Source organism: Neovison vison, chromosome 12 (genome assembly GCF_020171115.1).
Source record: "Neovison vison isolate M4711 chromosome 12, ASM_NN_V1, whole genome shotgun sequence".
Classification (NCBI taxonomy): Eukaryota; Metazoa; Chordata; class Mammalia; order Carnivora; family Mustelidae; genus Neogale; species Neogale vison.
Window position 1 is genome coordinate 108,841,807 of NC_058102.1, and position 18,438 is coordinate 108,860,244.

Below are 18,438 nucleotides of genomic sequence, written 5' to 3' on the forward strand. Positions count from 1 at the left end.
TTTTTTTAAAGATTTTATTTATTCATTTGAGAGAGAGAGTACAAGTGAGGGGGAGACAGAGGGAGAGGGAGAAGCAGACCCTCCACTAAGCAGGGAGGCCGATTTGGGACTTGATCCCAGGACCCTGGGATCATGACCTCAGCCGAAGGCAGATGCTTAACAATCTCAGCCACCCAGACATCCCACCTTTCTTCTGAATTTTTGAATGTAAATTAACTCTGTTGGATATGTGTTCAGGGGAAAAAAGATAACTTTTAGATCAATTGATATTAAGCCATATACAATATAATAACCCTGTGTTTCACATTACTTGGCATTATGTAGACTATCACAAGATTGGTTCTGCTAATTCAAACTCTTAGAGTACTGAAAACAGATTCTGCGTAAGCATCATTGATTAGAAGTCTATGAAGAACTGATTCTGTTTACAGAGACAAGATTTGGGGAAAGATCACTGTCAAATAGTAACAACATTTTAGGGAACCAAAAGGACTGGTGAGTGGGAGCTACTGTCTACTGAGCACTTTTTTTTTTTTAAAGATTTTATTTATTTATTTGACAGAGAGAAATCACAAGTAGATGGAGAGGCAGGCAGAGAGAGAGAGGGAAGCAGGCTCCCCGCTGAGCAGAGAGCCCGATGTGGGACTCGATCCCAGGACCCTGAGATCATGACCTGAGCTGAAGGCAGCGGCTTAACCCACTGAGCCACCCAGGCGCCCCTCTACTGAGCATTTTTGATGTAATGGGGCTTATCTTATTAGCCTTGACAGCATTCTTTTGAGGTAGGTTTTATTTTCCCATTTACATAAGAGGAAAAACTCAAGAAGATTATTTTCCTAAAGTCACATGTAGTGATGAGCTGGAATGCTTGAATCCAAAGCTTATCTTCCACTTTATAGATCTTCCTTCCAGGAAGCCAGAAGGGAGAGAGATAATTTCATTGAAAGAAATAAGATTGACCTGAAATTAATTTCCCCGTCTGTGTTTGCCTTGTTTTAATAATGTCACAATATATTCTGGGGCTCACTTTACCGAGTATAGTTAACATTAATCAGTGGTGTTGCAGAGCTGTCTGAATGTGTGTGTGTGTTTTTCTTTTTCAAATTATCTCTGAAAGGAAACCATATTAGGGGCGCCTTGGTGGCACAGTTCTTTGAGTGCATGACTCCTGATTTTTTTTTAAAAGATTTTATTTATTTATTTGACAGACACAGTGAGAGAGGGAACACAAGCAGGGGGAGTGGGAGAGGGAGAAGCAGGCTTCCCACCAAGCAAGGAGCCTGGTGTGGGGCTCGATCCCAGAACCCCAGGATCATGACCTGAACCGAAGGCGGACACTTAATGACTGACCCACCCAGACGCCCTGACTCTTGATTTTGGATCATCAGGTCATGATCTCAGGGTCGTGGGATCGAGCCCTGTGTTGGGCTGTGCACTCTGCTTAGTCTGCTTGTCCTTCTCCCTCTGCTCCTCCCCTCACTTGTGCTGTGTCTCTTTTTCTCTCAAATAAATAAATAAAATCTTAGAAGAAATAAAAGGAAACCCTGTTACAATTACAAACAGTACTTGAGATTTATTAGAAGTCTGTCTGTAAGCAAAATAAGCCAGTCTCCAAAGACAAATACTGTATAATTCCACTTATATAAAGTACTTAAGAGAAGTCAAATTGGAGAAACAGAAAGTAGAATGGTGGTTGCCAGAAGCTGGGGTGGGGCAGGGGGAAGGAAGAAATGGGGAGTTATTGTTTAATGGGTGTGGAGTTTCAGTTTTTTCAAGATGTAGAAAGTTCTTGGGGTTTCTGGGTGGCTCAGTTGATTAAGTGTCCAACTCTTGGTTTCAGCTTAGCTCATGATCTTAGATAAGGTCCTGGGATTGAGCCCTGTGTCAGGCTCAGTGTTTAGTGGGGAATCTGCCTGAGAATTCTACTCCTCTCCCTCTGCTCCTCCCCTGAGCTTGTTCTCTCTCTCTCTCAAATAAATAATTATAAAGAATAAATCCTTAAAAAAGGTAGAGAAAATTCTAGGGATGGATGGTGGTGATGGTAGCACATTATGGATGTAAGTAATACAGCTGAACTACACACTTAGATAAGGTGGAAAATTTATGTGGGGCGCCCGGGTGGCTCAGTGGGTTAAAGCCTCTGCCTTAGGCTCTGGTCATGATCCCAGGGTCCAGGGATCGAGCCCTGCATCGGGTTCTCTGCTCGGCGGGGAGCCTGCTTCCTCCTCTCTCTCTCTCTTTCTCTGCCTGTCTCTCTGCCTACTTGTGATCTCTGTCTGTCAAATAAATAAATATATTATCTTTAAAAAAAAAGATGGAAAATTTATGTTACATGTAACATGTAACAGAAATGATAAGTGAAATGTCATTAAACAAATATATTAATCATGACATTGAAGAGATCCTATGTGTTACACTTCAACCAGAAATACCTAAGAAACTGGGTGCCTGGGTGGCACAGTGGGTTAAAGCCTCTGCCTTTGGCTCAGGTCATGATTCCAGGGTCCTGGGATTGAGCCCCACATTGGGCTCTCTGCTCAGCGAGGAGCCTGCTTTCTCCTCTCTCTCTGCCTGCCTCTCTGCCTACTTGTGATTTCTGTCAAATAAATAAATAAAATCTTAAAAAAAAAAGAAATACCTAAGAAACTACTTTTTTCACAAAAAATTATTTTAAGTTTTATTTTGATTAGTCTCAGCTCAGAAGTAAAGTGTTTTATGTTACCTAAAGGAAAATTGTTTTTGTCAACTTTAAATTTGAAAACTAATAAAAAAATCTGTGAAATGTTGAAATATTCAGCCTTTTGTTTTTCAGAGGTATTTTTAAAGACATAGGGATGCTATAATAATCAACTTTCTTCATGTAGGGGTGCTGGCTGGCTCAGTTGGTAGAACATGGGACTCGATCTTGCAGTTGTGAATTTGAGCCCCATGTCAGGTGTAGAGATTATTTAAAAATAAAGTCTTAAAAAAATCAAGTTACTTGGTCTAAATTAATAAGCTCATCTTTTTTTTTTTTAAAGATTTTTATTTATTTATTGGACAGAGAGATCACAAGTAGGCAGAGAGGCAGGCAGAGAGAGAGGAGGAAGCAGGCTGAGCAGAGAGCCTGATGCGGGGCTCGATCCCAGCACCCTGGGATCATGACCTGAGCCAAAGGCAGAGGCTTAACCCACTGAGCCACCCAGGCGCCCCAATAAGCTCATCTTTTAATTCAACATTTATTTGCTTACAGAAAATGGAAATACGCAAATGGTAAATCAAATCTTTTTCTAAAACTTATCAGTGGTAGAAAACAGTGATATAAACCATTGAAAAAGCACTGGAAATGTGTCTGTAAGTAGATTCTGAATGTGAGAGGTGTAGGGTGTCATATTTGGAGTCAGTATTTTAGGTGAAATGTTGAGGCAGGAGAGATTAGTAGATTTTAAAGCATCTTGTCTCATTTTCTCCTTTGGAGCTGTTCTTCTCATTTGTTCTCCATTCTGTGCCACAGACCAAGACCTTCCTTTCCTTTTACTGCATGATAATCGCTTGTGTTCAGTATTTTTGGTATACTCATAGCTCTCTTAAGTTGGAAGATATAAATCTTTCAAGGATAATAGGCCTTCTCTTGAGCTGCATTTTGCATGCAGATGTGAAGATAAGGGACCATGAATATCAATTTTTGAAGACATTTATCACTTATTGAGACAACTTTTTAGGCTTCTTTTTCTATTATTATGTCAAAAATGTTTCTGAGATACTTCCTTCTTAGCTTCCCAACTAGAAGATGAGGAGGACGCAACCTGGATTAATGATTTTTTTTTAAACATTTTGTTTATTTATTTGAGAGAGAGAGAGAACATGCATGAGTGGTGGGGAGGGGCAGAGGGAAAGGGAGAAGCAGACTCCCCGCTGAGCAGGGAGCCCAGCTCCAGGCTCAATATCAGGACCCTGGGACCACAACCTGAGCTGAAGGCAGTCGGCCAACCAACTGAGCCACCCAGGCACCCCTGGATTAATGATTTGATATTCAGACTCTATATTTTATAAAAATTTCAGATTTTATATTCAGAATCTGAGTTCAATTCACAGCTCCTCCACTGTGGTGGTCTAACCTACCCAAGCTTCAACTTCCTCATCTTTAAGTATCTCTGAGCCGAGTAGCCTTGATAATGAGTTTTGATTTGTATTTTCTGAATTAAATAGTTAAAATACTATCTATATTCTAATGGCTTCTCTCTCTCTCATAGCTTCACAACCTCTGGATAAGGAAGTTTTATTAAAAGTTAAAACCGAAATTGAAGAAGAGCTAGAATCCCTGGACAAAGAAATTTCTGAAGGTCTGTTTATTCTTATTTTCCTAGGTAATTAATGGACTCAGTTTGGTGTAGTTTACTCTTGGTTTGATATTTTACAGTAGAGCATTCTTAACATTGCATAGCTTCATTGGTATAGGATTATAAGGGCGAAACAAGAAGGTGTCCTTTTTCTTTCCTGGGCGATAGGTTTATAAATGTTTCCAAACCATACCTGACATAGTAGACCAAACAATCATGGTGTTAAGTAGTAGACCAAACAATCATGTGCAGGTACTTTCCATTTAATGTCATTTGATTTGTGTTAGTGTTTTTTTTTTTTTTAAAGATTTTATGTATTTATTTGACAGAGAGAAATCACAAGTAGATGGAGAGGCAGGCAGAGAGAGAGAGGGAAGCAGGCTCCCTGCTGAGCAGAGAACCCGATGCAGGACTCGATCCCAGGACTCTGAGATCATGACCTGAGCTGAAGGCAGCGGCTTAAACCACTGAGCCACCCAGGCGTCCTGGTGTTTTTTTTTAATTAATAACATTAAAGGGGAAATTGTAAGTAAGTTGTTTCCATATTTTTTTTTAATATTTTATTCATTTATTTGACAGAGATCATAAGTAGGCAGACAGGCAGGCAGAGAGAGAGGAGGAAGCAGGCTTCCCGCTGAGCAGAGAGCCCGATGCGGGGCTCGATCCCAGGACCCTGGGATCATGACCCGAGCTGAAGGCAGAGGCTTTAACCCTCTGAGCCACCCAGGCGCCCCAGTTGTTTCCATTTTTGCATGTATTATGCTATGGATAGTTGTAAGAGTAATATACATGTAATTTTGTGGTAGATGGGTGCTAGCGGCTTGCTTTACTGGGATTCTGTGCCCTGTATCCCATTTGTACCTTGGAACAACAATGATTCTACCTGTTCTTCCCCCAGTTAGAGCATGGCAGTATAACATGGAGTAAGGAAGCAGATGAGAAGTTGGTAGTTTGAGCTGAGAAGAGAGAAGCTGTGATTGCTTCTTTCATGTGCAACATTTTATACTCGCATCACCTTCATAGTTTTAAACTTTATCCATGGGGCGCCTGGTGGCTCATTCGGTTAAGGGTCTGTCTTCAGCTTGGGTCATGGTTTCTTTTTTTTTTTTTTTTTTTAAAGATTTTATTTATTTATTTGACAGAGAGAGATCACAAGTAGGCAGAGAGGCAGGCAGAGGGAGAGAGAGGAGGAAGCAGGCTCCCCGCTGAGCAGAGAGCCCGATGCAGGACTCGATCCCAGGACCCTGAGATCATGACCTGAGCCGAAGGCAGCGGCTTAACCCACTGAGCCACCCAGGTGCCCCTTGGGTCATGGTTTCTGAGTCCTGGGATCAAGCCCTGTATCAGGCTTCCTGCTTGACAGTCTGCTTTTCTCTCTTTCCCTCTGCCCCTCCCCACCACTTGTGTTCTCTCTCTCTCAAATAAATAAATAAAATCTTTAAAAAATAAAAATAAAATAAAATATCCATGCACAGGAATGTTGAGTGCGAAGTTTCATTTAAAAAAGGGAATGAGGGGCACCTGGTTGGCTCAGTGGTTTAAGCCTCTGCCTTCGGCTCAGGTCATGATCTCAGGGTCCTGGGATCCAGCCCCACATGGGGTTCTCTGCTCAGCAGGGAGCCTGCTCCCCCGCCTCTCTCTGCCTACCTCTCTGCCTGCTTGTGATCTCTCTCTGTCAAATAAATAAATAAATATTTTTAAAAAAATAAAAATAAAAAAGGGAATGAAAATAAAAAATAAAAAATGGAATGAATGGCACCTGGGTGGCTCAGTGGATTAAAGCCTCTGCCTTCAGCTCAGGTCATGATCCCAGGGTCCTGAGAATCGAGTCCCGCATTAGGCTCTCTGCTCAGTGAGAAGCCTGCTTCCGCCTCTCTTTCTCTGCCTGCCTTTCTACCTACTTGTGATTTCTGTCTGTCAAATAAACAAATAAAATCTTTAATAAATAAATAAATAAAAATTTAAAAAAGGGAATGAAAGATAGAGAATTGTTGAATCACTATATTGTACATGTGGAACTAATATAACGCTGTATGTTACCTATACTGGAATCAAAAAACTATTTTTAAAAATATTTATTTATTTATTTGAGAGAAAGAGAAAGAGTGTATGTGCACATGAACTGGGAGGGGGTGGGCAGGCAGAGGGAGAGGGAGATGGAGAAGCCAGACTCCCGCTGTGCAGGGAGCCCAGTGCAGGGCTGGATTCCAGGACCCTGAGATCATGACCTGAGCTGAAGGCAGGTGTTTAACCAACTGAGCCACCAAGGTGCCCCTTAAATAAAAAGTTTAAAAAAAAAAAAATGAGGGGTGCCTTGGTGGCTCAGTGGGTTAAAGCCTCTGCCTTCAGCTCAGGTCATGATCCCAGGGTTCTGGGATTGAGCCCCACTTCAGGCTCTTTGCTCATCAGGGAGCCTGCTTCATCCTCTCTCTCTCTGCCTACTTGTGATCTCTGTCCGTCAAATAAATAAAATCTTTAAAAAAAAAAATGAGAATAATCGACTCATCCCATCAGGTAGAATAAACTGATTAGAATCTGGCTTAAGAATTGTCATATTTATAGGGGTGCCTGGGTGGTTCAGTGGGTTAAGCCTCTGCCTTTGACTCAGGTCATGATCTCAGGGTCCTGGGATCGAGCCCCACATCGGGCTCTTTGCTCAGCAGGGAGCCTGCTTCCCCCCGTCTCTCTGCCTGCCTCTCTGCCTACTTGTGATCTCTGTCTGTCTAATAAATAAATAAAAATCTTTTAAAAAGTGTCATATTTATAAAGGTAAAAATGAAATCTTAAAATGCTAAAAAACAAACAAACAAAACAAAACCAAAAAAAACCCCAAAATACTAAGAGTGGGATGATAGAGCTAGAAGTTGCTTTCCATTTATCATTTTTTTTTTTTTTTTTAAGATTTTAGTTATTTGACAGAGAGAGAGATCACAAGTAGGCAGAGAGGTAGGCAGAGAGAGGAGGGGGAAGCGGACTCCCTGCTGAGCAGAGAGCTCGATGCTGGGCTCTATCGCAGGACCCTGAGATCAGGACCTGAGCCGAAGGAAGAGAACTACCCTGAACTACCTGAACTACCCAGGTGCCCTCCACTTAACATTCTTGCATGAAGCTGGTATGTAGTAACATACTAAATTGGCTTGTGTAATTTTTAGAAAATTATTTATTTATTTGATAGAGAGTGTGCATGAGAGCGAGCATAAGTTGGGGGGAGGGGCAGAGGAAAGGGAGAAGCAGACTCCCCACTGAGCAGGGAGCCTGTCATAGGGCTCAACCCCAGGACCCTGGGATCATGAACTGAAGGTAGATGCCCAACCAGCTGAGCCACCCAGGTGCTCCTGTGTATTTTTTTTTTTTTTTAAGATTCAATTTATTTGAGAGGGAGAGAGCATGGGCACACGAAAGTGGGTGTTGGGGCAGAGGGAGGCAGAGAGAGAGAGTCTTAAGCATATTCCTCCCTGAGATTAGAGCCTGTCATGGGGCTGGAATTCACAACCCTGAGATTATGACCTGAACTGAAATTAAGAGTGGGACATTTAACTGACTGAGCCACCCAGGTGCTCCTTGGCTTCTGTGTTTTAGCAGTCAGTTTAGTCTTTTTTCTTGTAAAACCAAGAATTTCCATAAAAATCTTTCCTTTAAAAAAAATCTCTAAATATTCCTTGTGTTCTGGAACGATTAATATTGCATAGTGATTGACCTTTTTAAGTGGCTTTTAACCATTAGCTTGTTTCCAGTAGTAGACGTCTTAAAGAGGTGTTTTTTTTTTTTTTTTAAGATTTTATTTATTTATTTGACAGAGAGAGAGCTCACAAGTTGGCAGAGAGGGGAAAGCAGGCTCCCTGCTGAGTAGAGAACCCGATATAGGGCTCGAACCTAGGACCTGAGACCATGACCTGAGCTGAAGGCAGAGGCTTTAACCCTGAGCCACACAGGTGCCCCAGTCCCTTGAGTTTTTATAGCACAACTTTTTTTTCCTCAAATTTTAAATTTTTGGGTTTTTAGGGTTTGTTTGTTTTTTAAAGATTTTATTTATTTTATTTGACAGAGAGAGATCACAAGTAGGCAGAGAGGCAGGCAGAGACCGAGGGGGAAGCAGGCTCCCCGCTGAGCAGAGAGCCCGATGCGGGGCTCCATCCCAGGACACTGAGATCATGACCCGAGCCGAAGGCAGCAGTTCAATCCACTGAGCCACCAGGCGCCCCATGTTTGTTTGTTTTTTAATGGTAATTTCTGCACCCAGTGTGGGGCTCGAACTCCTGACCCCAAGCTCTTCCAACTGAGCCAACCAAGCATGCCTGCAGCACAACTTTGGTATTATATATTAAAATAGGGTTTTGTTTTGTTTTTTTGTTTTTTGTTTTTTGTTTTTATCCTGTCTTCAGCATTCACCAGCACAGGCTTTGACCGTCATACTTCTCCTGTGTTCAGCCCTGCTAACCCAGAAAGCTCTGTGGAAGACTGCTTGGCTCATCTTGGGGAAAAGGTCTTACAGGAACTGAAAGAGCCTCTACGAAAGGCATTGCAAATGCTCCTCAGCCAGTGAGTTACCATTGCTGAGGGGAACGTGCTTCTCTAAAATAGTCTCTGGATCTCTCATGCAGCACTGGATTGGTTAAGGCTTTGTTTTAGGTGAACGGTGTTACTTCTTTTCTCACTTCCGTTTTTCTGTCTTTGCTTTCCTGAGGCATCTGTTTGTGTTTTGAGTGACAACTTTTACATCAAAGGGGCAACTTAACTTTTCTGACATGGATTTGATCATTTATGTTTACTTGTTGAACTGTCAGGTTTCAGCAGATGCTTTCACTGCTTTGTAAGTGTAAATATGAGCTATTTCACTTGTCCTGACCACTTTTTACTATGTCTGTCTGGGGGCCAACATAAATATAATGGTTAGGGTTTAATGCATTGTAATGTAGGGTTAACATCATATCAGTATTTTAGGTATCCCAAATGTTGCTAAACTTTGCGGTTGTGCATCTGTCTATGACACTGTTGCCACATTCTTATAGTGGGAACTTCTCTACTAACTATGGTTTTGACTGTTAAAGCTCAAGGCAAGAAGCTTGCAGTGAAAGTACTTTAAAATAGAACCAAATCATTTATTGTACATCTTAAAATTTTTTCCTTTAATTCTTTGTTGAGAATCATTAAAGAATTGATACGAATTAGAAAAAAATTGTTCTAATGAAGAATGGCACCTGAAACAGGATGAAGACTGTTTCTTCACTAAATGGGTCAAAATTGAGATGCCAGATTACTGATGTAGTGAGGTAATTTCTTACTTTCACATAACCAAAGGTTGTATGTTGCCATTTATTAGAAGGAAGCAGTTGGGAGTTTAAGCAGAATTCATTTTGTTTCTGCCAATAGCAAATGTAAAAAATCCAAGTTATGTACAAGACACTGAAATGAAATCATATTTGGACTTTCTTAACTTTATATGTAGAAAATTTTAAAAAGAAAATGTGAACAGAAGATTATGGTGTCAGAAAATAAAACTTAAATAGGAAATTTGGTTGTGCAGTGGTGACTTAAAGAGCGTTCTCTCGAGTTCAGGGGCCCTGAGAATGTGAGGGGCAGGGTGAATGGGTGGGGTTTGTTAGGCCTTTGCTAACCCTTCTTAAACCAGAATAGCTATATTTTCATACATTTTTTAAATTGAGGTTTCATGTAAGATTTAAAGAAACCTACTGTTTTGCCAAAACCAAAAAAGCTTGTAAAAGCTATTGGGATTGGGAGTAAAATAACTGAGAAGTAGAAGCCAAAAATTCTGTCTGTAACTTTGATAAAAACTATTTGTGGCTAACCATTTCATTCTATATCGAAATTTCCCCATCTTTTAACTTTAACTTTACTAGGGTATTATAAACTCTCTGAAGAACAATATCATATAGGTAAAATACTTTCTTGGCATCCTTTTCATAATCTACAGGAAAAATTGATAGCTTCTCACTGTAAAGTAAATTACATTAAAAAATAGGTGAATACTTGGTGTTTTTAACCCCCCAAACCCTGAATACTGACTATTTATTTTTATTTTTATGTATTAACTTAAAGATTTTATTTTTAAGAGAAAAAAAAAAAAGATTTTATTTTTAAGTAATTTCTACACCCAGGGTGGGACTCAGACTCACAACCTTGAAATCAAGAGTCACACACGCCACGGACTGAAACAGCCAGGCACTCCTGACATAATTATTTTTTAAACTGGTACCTCTGGTTGTATGGCAGAGTCAGACCTCTTTATGAATAAATTTTTTTTCAGTAATCTACTTTTGAAAGTTGTTAAGCTTTATTACTAATACCTTAGAAGTATCTAACTGATGATGAACTAGAAGTATTATATACAGGTTAATAGGAATAATTTGTAAGGTGGAAAATACCACTTGATCTTTCAGTTTTGTTAAGGTGGGAAATTAGTCCTGAACTCATTGGAGAGCCAAGCACCAGCAGTGTGAAAAGGTTCCCTCTGCCCCTTTTTCTTCTTTGCTCTGTTCAGATAGCTCATTAGATAGAACCAGTTTTTCAGCTAGTTGCTTTTCTATGTTTTAGATTTCCTTTGAATGTTTTATTTTAGTCTGCTGGATCTTTTATGTGCATGTATGTGTGTACATATAATGATTCAAATCATGTTTCATTCTGAAGGATGCTAACGTACTTTAGCCTGATAGACAGACTACCAATAAGGACTACTGTGACCCACAGCAGCATCAAACAGTTCAGGAAAGGAAGTGAAGGGACTGATAGACGCAAGTAAACTTCAGGGAGAATATAGGTAGGTAGACTATATAGTATCTGAAGTTCAAGTTTTATAACTATGTACTACTTAAGCTCAAGGCTTCTAAAAAATTCTAAACTTACTTTAATGGTAATATAATATCAGGAAGGTAGTACACAACATCTTCCTAAAAAGGTCATCCATATATCTTAACCTCCTTTCAGCATCACTGTGGTATTGATTTTATATTGACTTGTGTGAAAGAATGATACCTGTGTCAGCAGAACTGGTTTCTGAAGTATGTGGACTAGCACTGTACAACAGATAAAATGCAAGTCATGAAATGCAATTTAAAATTTCCTAACAACCGTATTTTTAATCTATTTTATTCAACCCAGTATATTCAAAATATTAGTTTTAACAGGTATTCAATATAAAGATATCAATGAGCTATTTTACATTTTTTTCCCTTACCAAGTCTTAGAAATCTAGTGTGTATATAGTGCTTTCAGCATATCACTAGCCACATTTCAGATGACCATTAACCCACATGTGGCATTGAGACATTATTGTGACATGTTTCAAATCCTAATTTAAAATAGGAGTAGTGTGGCCTTTGGACCCAGATCTAGTTGGGTGTGAATTCCTGCATTGCTGCTTGCCAGCTGTGCGCATTTGGGATAGTTTCTTAGCTTTCCTGAACTTCAGTTTCCTAATGTATAAAATGATAGTATGTAATGTAAAATATAAATATATAATAATATAAAACTGAACAGTAAGCTACTGATAAGTGGTAGCTGTCCTCCATTATTAAATTTCATAGGCTGAGGAAATCACAGACCAGAATCAGATGAGAACATGCCTTTGGAATGGATTTTAAAATCCTATAAAAGCAAGAATTCTTTCCTTTTTTTGTGTATGTGATTAGTTTGCCAACAGAAGTGAGGGGTAAATTTTATTAAATGTGATATGCTACTTGGTACAAAGTATTTTTTTTTGTTGGTGGTTGTTAATTTGTAAATGAAACCAAGTCTTATACATAGTACCTAAAGTCCATCAGTAAATTACTGAGTGTTGTCATCACTGTGATTTCAGTTCTGGTATGACTAGAACTTAACGTGGAAATAATCAGAAAGGCTTATCTCTGCCCTCCAGGATTTCATGTCATAAGACGCCAAGTTAAAAATAGAGCTCTGTTTACTGGCCTTGTTTAGTATAACTCCTTATATCCTCAGTTTGAGAGGTCTTTCAGTGACATGTTTAATTTTGAGGTGTTTGAGGTTTTTTGCCTTTTAAAAAGTTAAAATTGTACTTTCACTAATGAGATCATTTTTGTTACTGTTTTATCTTACTTTAATAACCCAAATGTGTGCTTATCTGCAACATGGAGATCCTCTTGGATTCAAACAATTATTTTTAAAGTGTTATTATTTATAATTATCTTGTTATGTTATTAGCTGTTTTCCCAAGCTGATAGCATGCCTCTCCGCCAATAGGGAATGCTTAAAGTAAATGCATACCAAATGCTAAAAGCCATGTCTCATACAAAACAGTATACTGAATATTTTTTGGTACTTTAGAGAAAGTTCAGCACAGAATAGTGACTGTATATTTATTCATCTGGAAATCTAGAATTTTCCTTCTTTGTGACCCAGACTTTTAAAAAAAAATCTCTACAGGCCAGTGACATATCAGGCATATCGGGAATGTACACTGGAGACCACAGTTCATGCCAGCGGCTGGAATAAGGTATTAACCAAATTATCTTTTCTCTTATAAGATTTTAGTATGTTGATTAAAGTATAGGAGAAATTGTTAACATCATATAAGAGAAAACTGTTAGAGCTTATTATTTAATGCATAAATCCAATTGTGTTAATGGGTGTTTCTGAGTAAAGCGTTTTTTTGATTAACACTGTGAGGCTCTGGTTGGCCCAAAAATATGTGTCCCCTAGTATGCTATTCTTCCTTCCTATCTGTTCTTGAATTTTCTATCATTTCTTCACTTCTCTGTATTAGACATGACACTTATCTCCAGATGGTTTTTTGTTACCCTGTGTGTATGTCTTGGGGTGAAAAGAATAAGAGCTTCATTTGCGAGACTGCTTCTTCTTGTCCCTCCCTTTTTTTTTGTTCTTCTAGTTCTCTTAAATGATTAATACCATTTGTGTTTTATAGTTTACAAGGTATCTGAATGTCACATCTCATTGGATCATTACAACCATCCTTTTCAGAAGACAGAATGGATTTTATTAGCTTTTGTTTTGTTATATATTTAGTTATATCAGGTGAATAATCAGAGAAAAAAGTTAAGTGATTTCTCCAGGACCCTTTGACTAGTAAATATTGGAACCAACACTAGAGCTGAGATCTCAGATCTTCTGATTCCAGCTTTAGTGTTTTTTCCTGCTGTACCATACCGCTTAGCCATGATCTCAGACTGTGTTATCCATTTATCACCTTGAAAAGGCAGAAAGTCTAAGGAAATGCAGTATAGTGGGGCTCCCCTCAATATGAGGAAGAAGTATGGCCCTTAGTGATCTTGTGTTAGAAATGAGAAAAATTCAGTAGAATCATTTTTATAAATAGCCACCTCTACTCTGAATTGATTTTTTTTTTTTTAAAGATTTTATTTATTTATTTGACAGCGAGAGATCACAAGTAGGCAGAGAGGCAGACAGAGAGAGAGGAAGGGAAGCAGGCTCCCTGCTGAGCAGAGAGCCCGATGTGGGACTCGATCCCAGGACCCTGAGATCATGACCTGAGCCGAAGGCAGCGGCTTAACCCACTGAGCCATCCAGGCGCCCCTCTGAATTGATTTTTTTAAAAGTTTTCATTTTATCCAACAATTTCACACATCACTCAGTACTCATCACAAGTGTACTTCCTAATGTGCATCACCTATTTAAACCATCCCTCCACCCCCTGCCCTCTATTCAGAACTGTTAATAGTGTGAGCCAGACCATGTGATTTACATACCTAAGTGATGTATATTGATTTTAGTCACTTTATAATACAGGCCTTGGAAGCATTATAGGATAATAATTAGCATCATAGGTTTTGTAATTGGACTTGTTTCAAGTATCAGCTTTGCTATAGACTAGATGCATATCTTTGGACAGTTTATTAAGCTCTCCAAATCTAAATTTTCTTTTCTTTTTTTTTTTTCTTTTTTAAGTTTTGTTTAAGTAATCTCTACACCCAACATGGGGCTCTAACTCATGACCCCAAGATCAGAAGTAGCACACTCTTCCAACTGAGCCAGCCAGGTGCCCTTCTAAATCTTCATTTTCACATATATGAAATGGATCTAATACTAACCTCAAAAATTTCACTAGATTTAAATGATATAATGTAGGTTAAATGCTTATTTAGCACATTGCCTGGCATCATAATAAGCATTCAGTAAATAGTGGCTATTAAGTTAGATTTAAGGTCTGAGAATTTCTTCCAAAATAGTCACTGTTACGGGGTTTTACTCTGTTATTTAGCTGCAAATAACTTATTTTAAAAGTTTGTTTAATTTCCTTTTTTTGGAATTAAAAAAAGCCCTTAGATATTTAAAATACACTTATTTATTTTATAAATAAAAATGAGTGTGGTTATGATATATTTCTTAGTATGTCAAGCAACACATGTTTATGTACTTAATATTGCTCGCCTTCTTCCCATATTTTATGTTTTCTTCCTTTCACTTTGTCCAGTGACTGTTAATAATCAACTCTTGTATGTTCTCCTCCCCTCGATCCTAGGGTTGTCCTGAAAAAAATCCGAGTAAACTCCAGACTTCACTATCTCTCTGCACCTATCTGATTTTTCCATTGTCTGCTTCATTTTAGTCCCTCAACTGAACCAAAGGCCAAGGCTGTGGCTTAAATAAATTCGTCATATAAATGAGGCCTGCCAGTTAGAGTATTACTTACTCTGTTGAATCCAGTATTACTCTCCTACTGAGTCCTCTAGGGCTGAAAATAATATGGCTGTCTGGTTGGTAAATGAGGCTTAAATGAAACACACATCAGAGAGAAGAGGAAGAAAAATGTCTACAGAGCATGCCATGTTAGGGATAAACTGAGTATCTGTTTATTTGTATAGGGATTCTGAAAGCATCTTGGTAGAATACTCCATATCAAAAGAAGTGGAGGAAAAATCCGGTCACAATCCTGTATTAATAGTATGATCCTTTAAAAAAAGAAGTTAAAAAAAAAAAAAAAGTCCATGTATAAATGTAGGTATGTATATGCCTAGAAAAATAATTGAAATATGTGCCAAAACAGTAAATAATACATAGTAATTATCTCTAAATTACAGGGTCTTTTCCTTCTTCCCCCGCCCCCACATGCGTATTTTCTTTTCCTATGTAATTCTCCTGAGAAGAAAAGTAGAAAATAATGATCAAAGAGAAGAAGCCATGAAATGCTCAACTTCGCCTTTTCTTGGGGACCCTACCAGAAATATAATTATGCTTAAATACACGAATTGAAGGCACTGTGCATGCCTTTGGACTGCTGACTATGACTACATTATCTGCAAAGTTCCATGACTGCTCATGATCCATTAATGATCACTGTCTTTTTTTGACCCTGATAGAAACAATTATTTTGATGGTGTCCTGGTACTGTAAATGGTGTGCAGAGACACACCACGCTTACATCTTACTGTCTTCTTTTTCTCACCTTCCTTATATCCTTTTTGTTAAAATAAACACTGTAGGTGTGCCTGGCTGGCTTAGTCAGTAGAACATGTAACTTGTTCTCAGGGTTGTGGGTTCGGGCCCCATGTTGGGTAGAGTCTACCTAAAATAAAATCTTTTTAAAAATAATAATAAAGTAGGAACATCTGGGTGGCTCAGTCGGTTAAGCTGCTGCCTTCGGCTCAGGTCATGATCCTGGGGTCTTGGGATCGAGTCCCGCATCAGGCTCCTTGCTCGGCGGGGAGCCTGCTTCTCTCTCTGTCTCTGCCTGCTTGTGTTCCCTCTCTCTCTCTCTCTGACAAATAAATAATAAATAAAATCTTTACAAAATAATAATAATAAAGTAAACATTGTAACTATAAAAAGAGAGCCAGCTGTAGTGTTAATACATGCTGTTCATAGTGTAACAAATAAACTTTAGAAAAATAATAGCAAAAATAAATGAATTATTTGCCTTGCTTAATTTTTAGTGACATACTAAATCACTAATATTTTTAAATCTTTATTGAAATTTCAAGCATACATAAAAGCACAGCGGATAGCATAGCAAATCTCATGTATCTTGTCATTCAGCTTCAGTAATGATCAATATATGGCTAAATCTTCTTTAATCTGTTTCCCGCTGTCCCCCAATTATTTTGAAGTAGGCCCTAGACATCATTTGATTCATAAATGGATTAGTGTGTATTTCCAAGGATGATATAAGCCCTTTTTTTTGAAGTATCCTTTTTAACCAACTGATAATACCACTGTTATACCTCAGAATGTTAACAGTAATTCTGTCATCGCATAATCTGTTTAGTATTCAGATTTTTCTCACAAAGGTATTTTGCTAAGATGATTTGTTTAAACCATGATCTAGACAAGGTCTGTGCATTGCATTTGGCTGGTAAGTCTCGTCTTTACTTTAAAAAAAAAAAATTGAAATATAATCCATACCATAAAATTTATATTTACTTTCCTAAAGCATACATTTCAGTGGTTTTTTAGTACAGTCACATAGTTATGCAGCCATTTCCCTTGTCTAATTCCAGAACATTTTTATCTTCCCATAAAGAAACCCCACAATTTTTAGTAATCACTCTCCATTTCCTGTCCTTCCCAGCCCCCAGTGACATTACTCAGGCTCTTTAAATTTCCCTATTCTGGACATTTCATATAAATGCAATCATGTAATATGTGGCTAAAGCTCTTTTAATATGTAGGCTTTCTTTCTCTCTCTCTTGTTTTTTCCTTGCTTACAAGTAACTTCTTCTGTAAAATTTCCTGCTTTCTGATTTTATTGACTGTATCACTGAGATGTCATATAACATATTCCTCTGTATCTATATTTCCTTCCATTGGTAGATAAATCCAGAAGCCTAATCATACTCAGGTTTAATCTTTTTGGCAAGAGTACTTATTGGTGATGTTTCTTATTTCCTGTTGCATCACACAGGGTGTTACATAATGCCTGGTTGTCACTTAAATTTTGTTTTGAAGCAGATAAGTCAAACATTCAAACCTAATCAATCAATACAGGTAAAATTTGTGGGATAGGATATTTACTAGAGTTGTTAAGTTATAAATTGGTTGCTAAATAGTAAATTGATGAGTCAAAATATGTTTTTTATCATTATAAATACCTATTGGAAGAGACCCTTGGAGCTATAAATTAATATACCTCATTTCTGTACCCAGTAAGCTATACTTTCTTTAATTATAAGATAATATTGTTAGCATGGTACCTCTGGTGAGACAGTGAATGGTATTCCTTTTTGATGGCCAAAATTACCTTAGCATTCCTCTTTGGAAGTTATTGGAGAGAAAAATAATTTATATGTGTTGTGGGGATTACTGTTATCCAGTAAGGAAATGACTTACAGGAATCCAAATAGTAAGATTTGATTCCTTCTTAGCCTTAGAGATATGAAGAGTGGAACCTTCTTGGGGATCCAGACTTTTTGTTTTTTGGGTTTTTTTTTTTTAGTACTGTGGGAGGGGGAGTGCAAAAAAAAAATATCAGGTATAAGATGATAGTTTCTTGTGGGTAGTACACTACCAAGTTGGTGGACTCGGTTGTAGAAATAACTTATGGGGTTTTTTGTGTGATCACAAAAATCAGAGGGCAAGTGGTTTTTTTTTTTTTTTTAACTATATTAAGACAGTCCAAATTATACTTAAAAGATAGTGGGCTTGGAAATCATCATCTAGGTCCCTGAAGATAGGATGGCAAGTAGGTAAAAGAGAGCACGTCATCAAGAATATTACAGTTAGAATTTGTTAGTCTTGTACAATGAAGTTTCTGTACTCTGGTTACTGCATTTCAAGAAAGAAAAAATTGGGATGGAGATCTGGGAACGGGTAATCTCAATGAACAAAGCGGTGAAGGAATTGCCAGATGAAGAACAGACTAAAAGATTAGTAAATTTCAGCCTAAAGAGTAGAGTGAATGAGAGGGAATATGATTAAGGACTCAAGACAGTAGTGAAAGAGGATTACAGATTTATCTCTAGATGATTATATAGTAAAACTAGGGCATCTACTTTTTTGATACATGAAAGATAAATTTGGAACAAATAAAAATAAGTATTATTTTATATAGCAAGTGTAAAGTGTTTGCAACTCCTTTCCCTAAGAGCTTAAACATGAATAATTTTAAAATATTGCATATTAGTACATTATTATAGAAAATTAGAATGTTTTGAAGTACAGAATGTCTCAGGCC

At 38.1% G+C, this 18,438-nt stretch overlaps 1 protein-coding gene across 3 annotated transcripts in view; it reads left to right on the forward strand.

The window, feature by feature from the left end:
* The window catches only part of BCL2L13 (BCL2 like 13), an 84,212-nt gene that overhangs the window by 29,962 nt on the left and 35,812 nt on the right, over positions 1-18,438 (forward strand). The window contains exons 3-5 of one of the 3 annotated variants that reach the window (XM_044227267.1): positions 4,233-4,322; positions 8,702-8,858; positions 12,717-12,786. In XM_044227267.1, the coding sequence (XP_044083202.1) occupies positions 4,233-4,322; positions 8,702-8,858; positions 12,717-12,786 (317 nt within the window). Of the gene's footprint in view, positions 1-4,232; positions 4,323-8,701; positions 8,859-12,716; positions 12,787-18,438 lie in introns of those variants that run through there. The other 2 variants (XM_044227268.1, XM_044227271.1) reach the window with 2 other exon arrangements.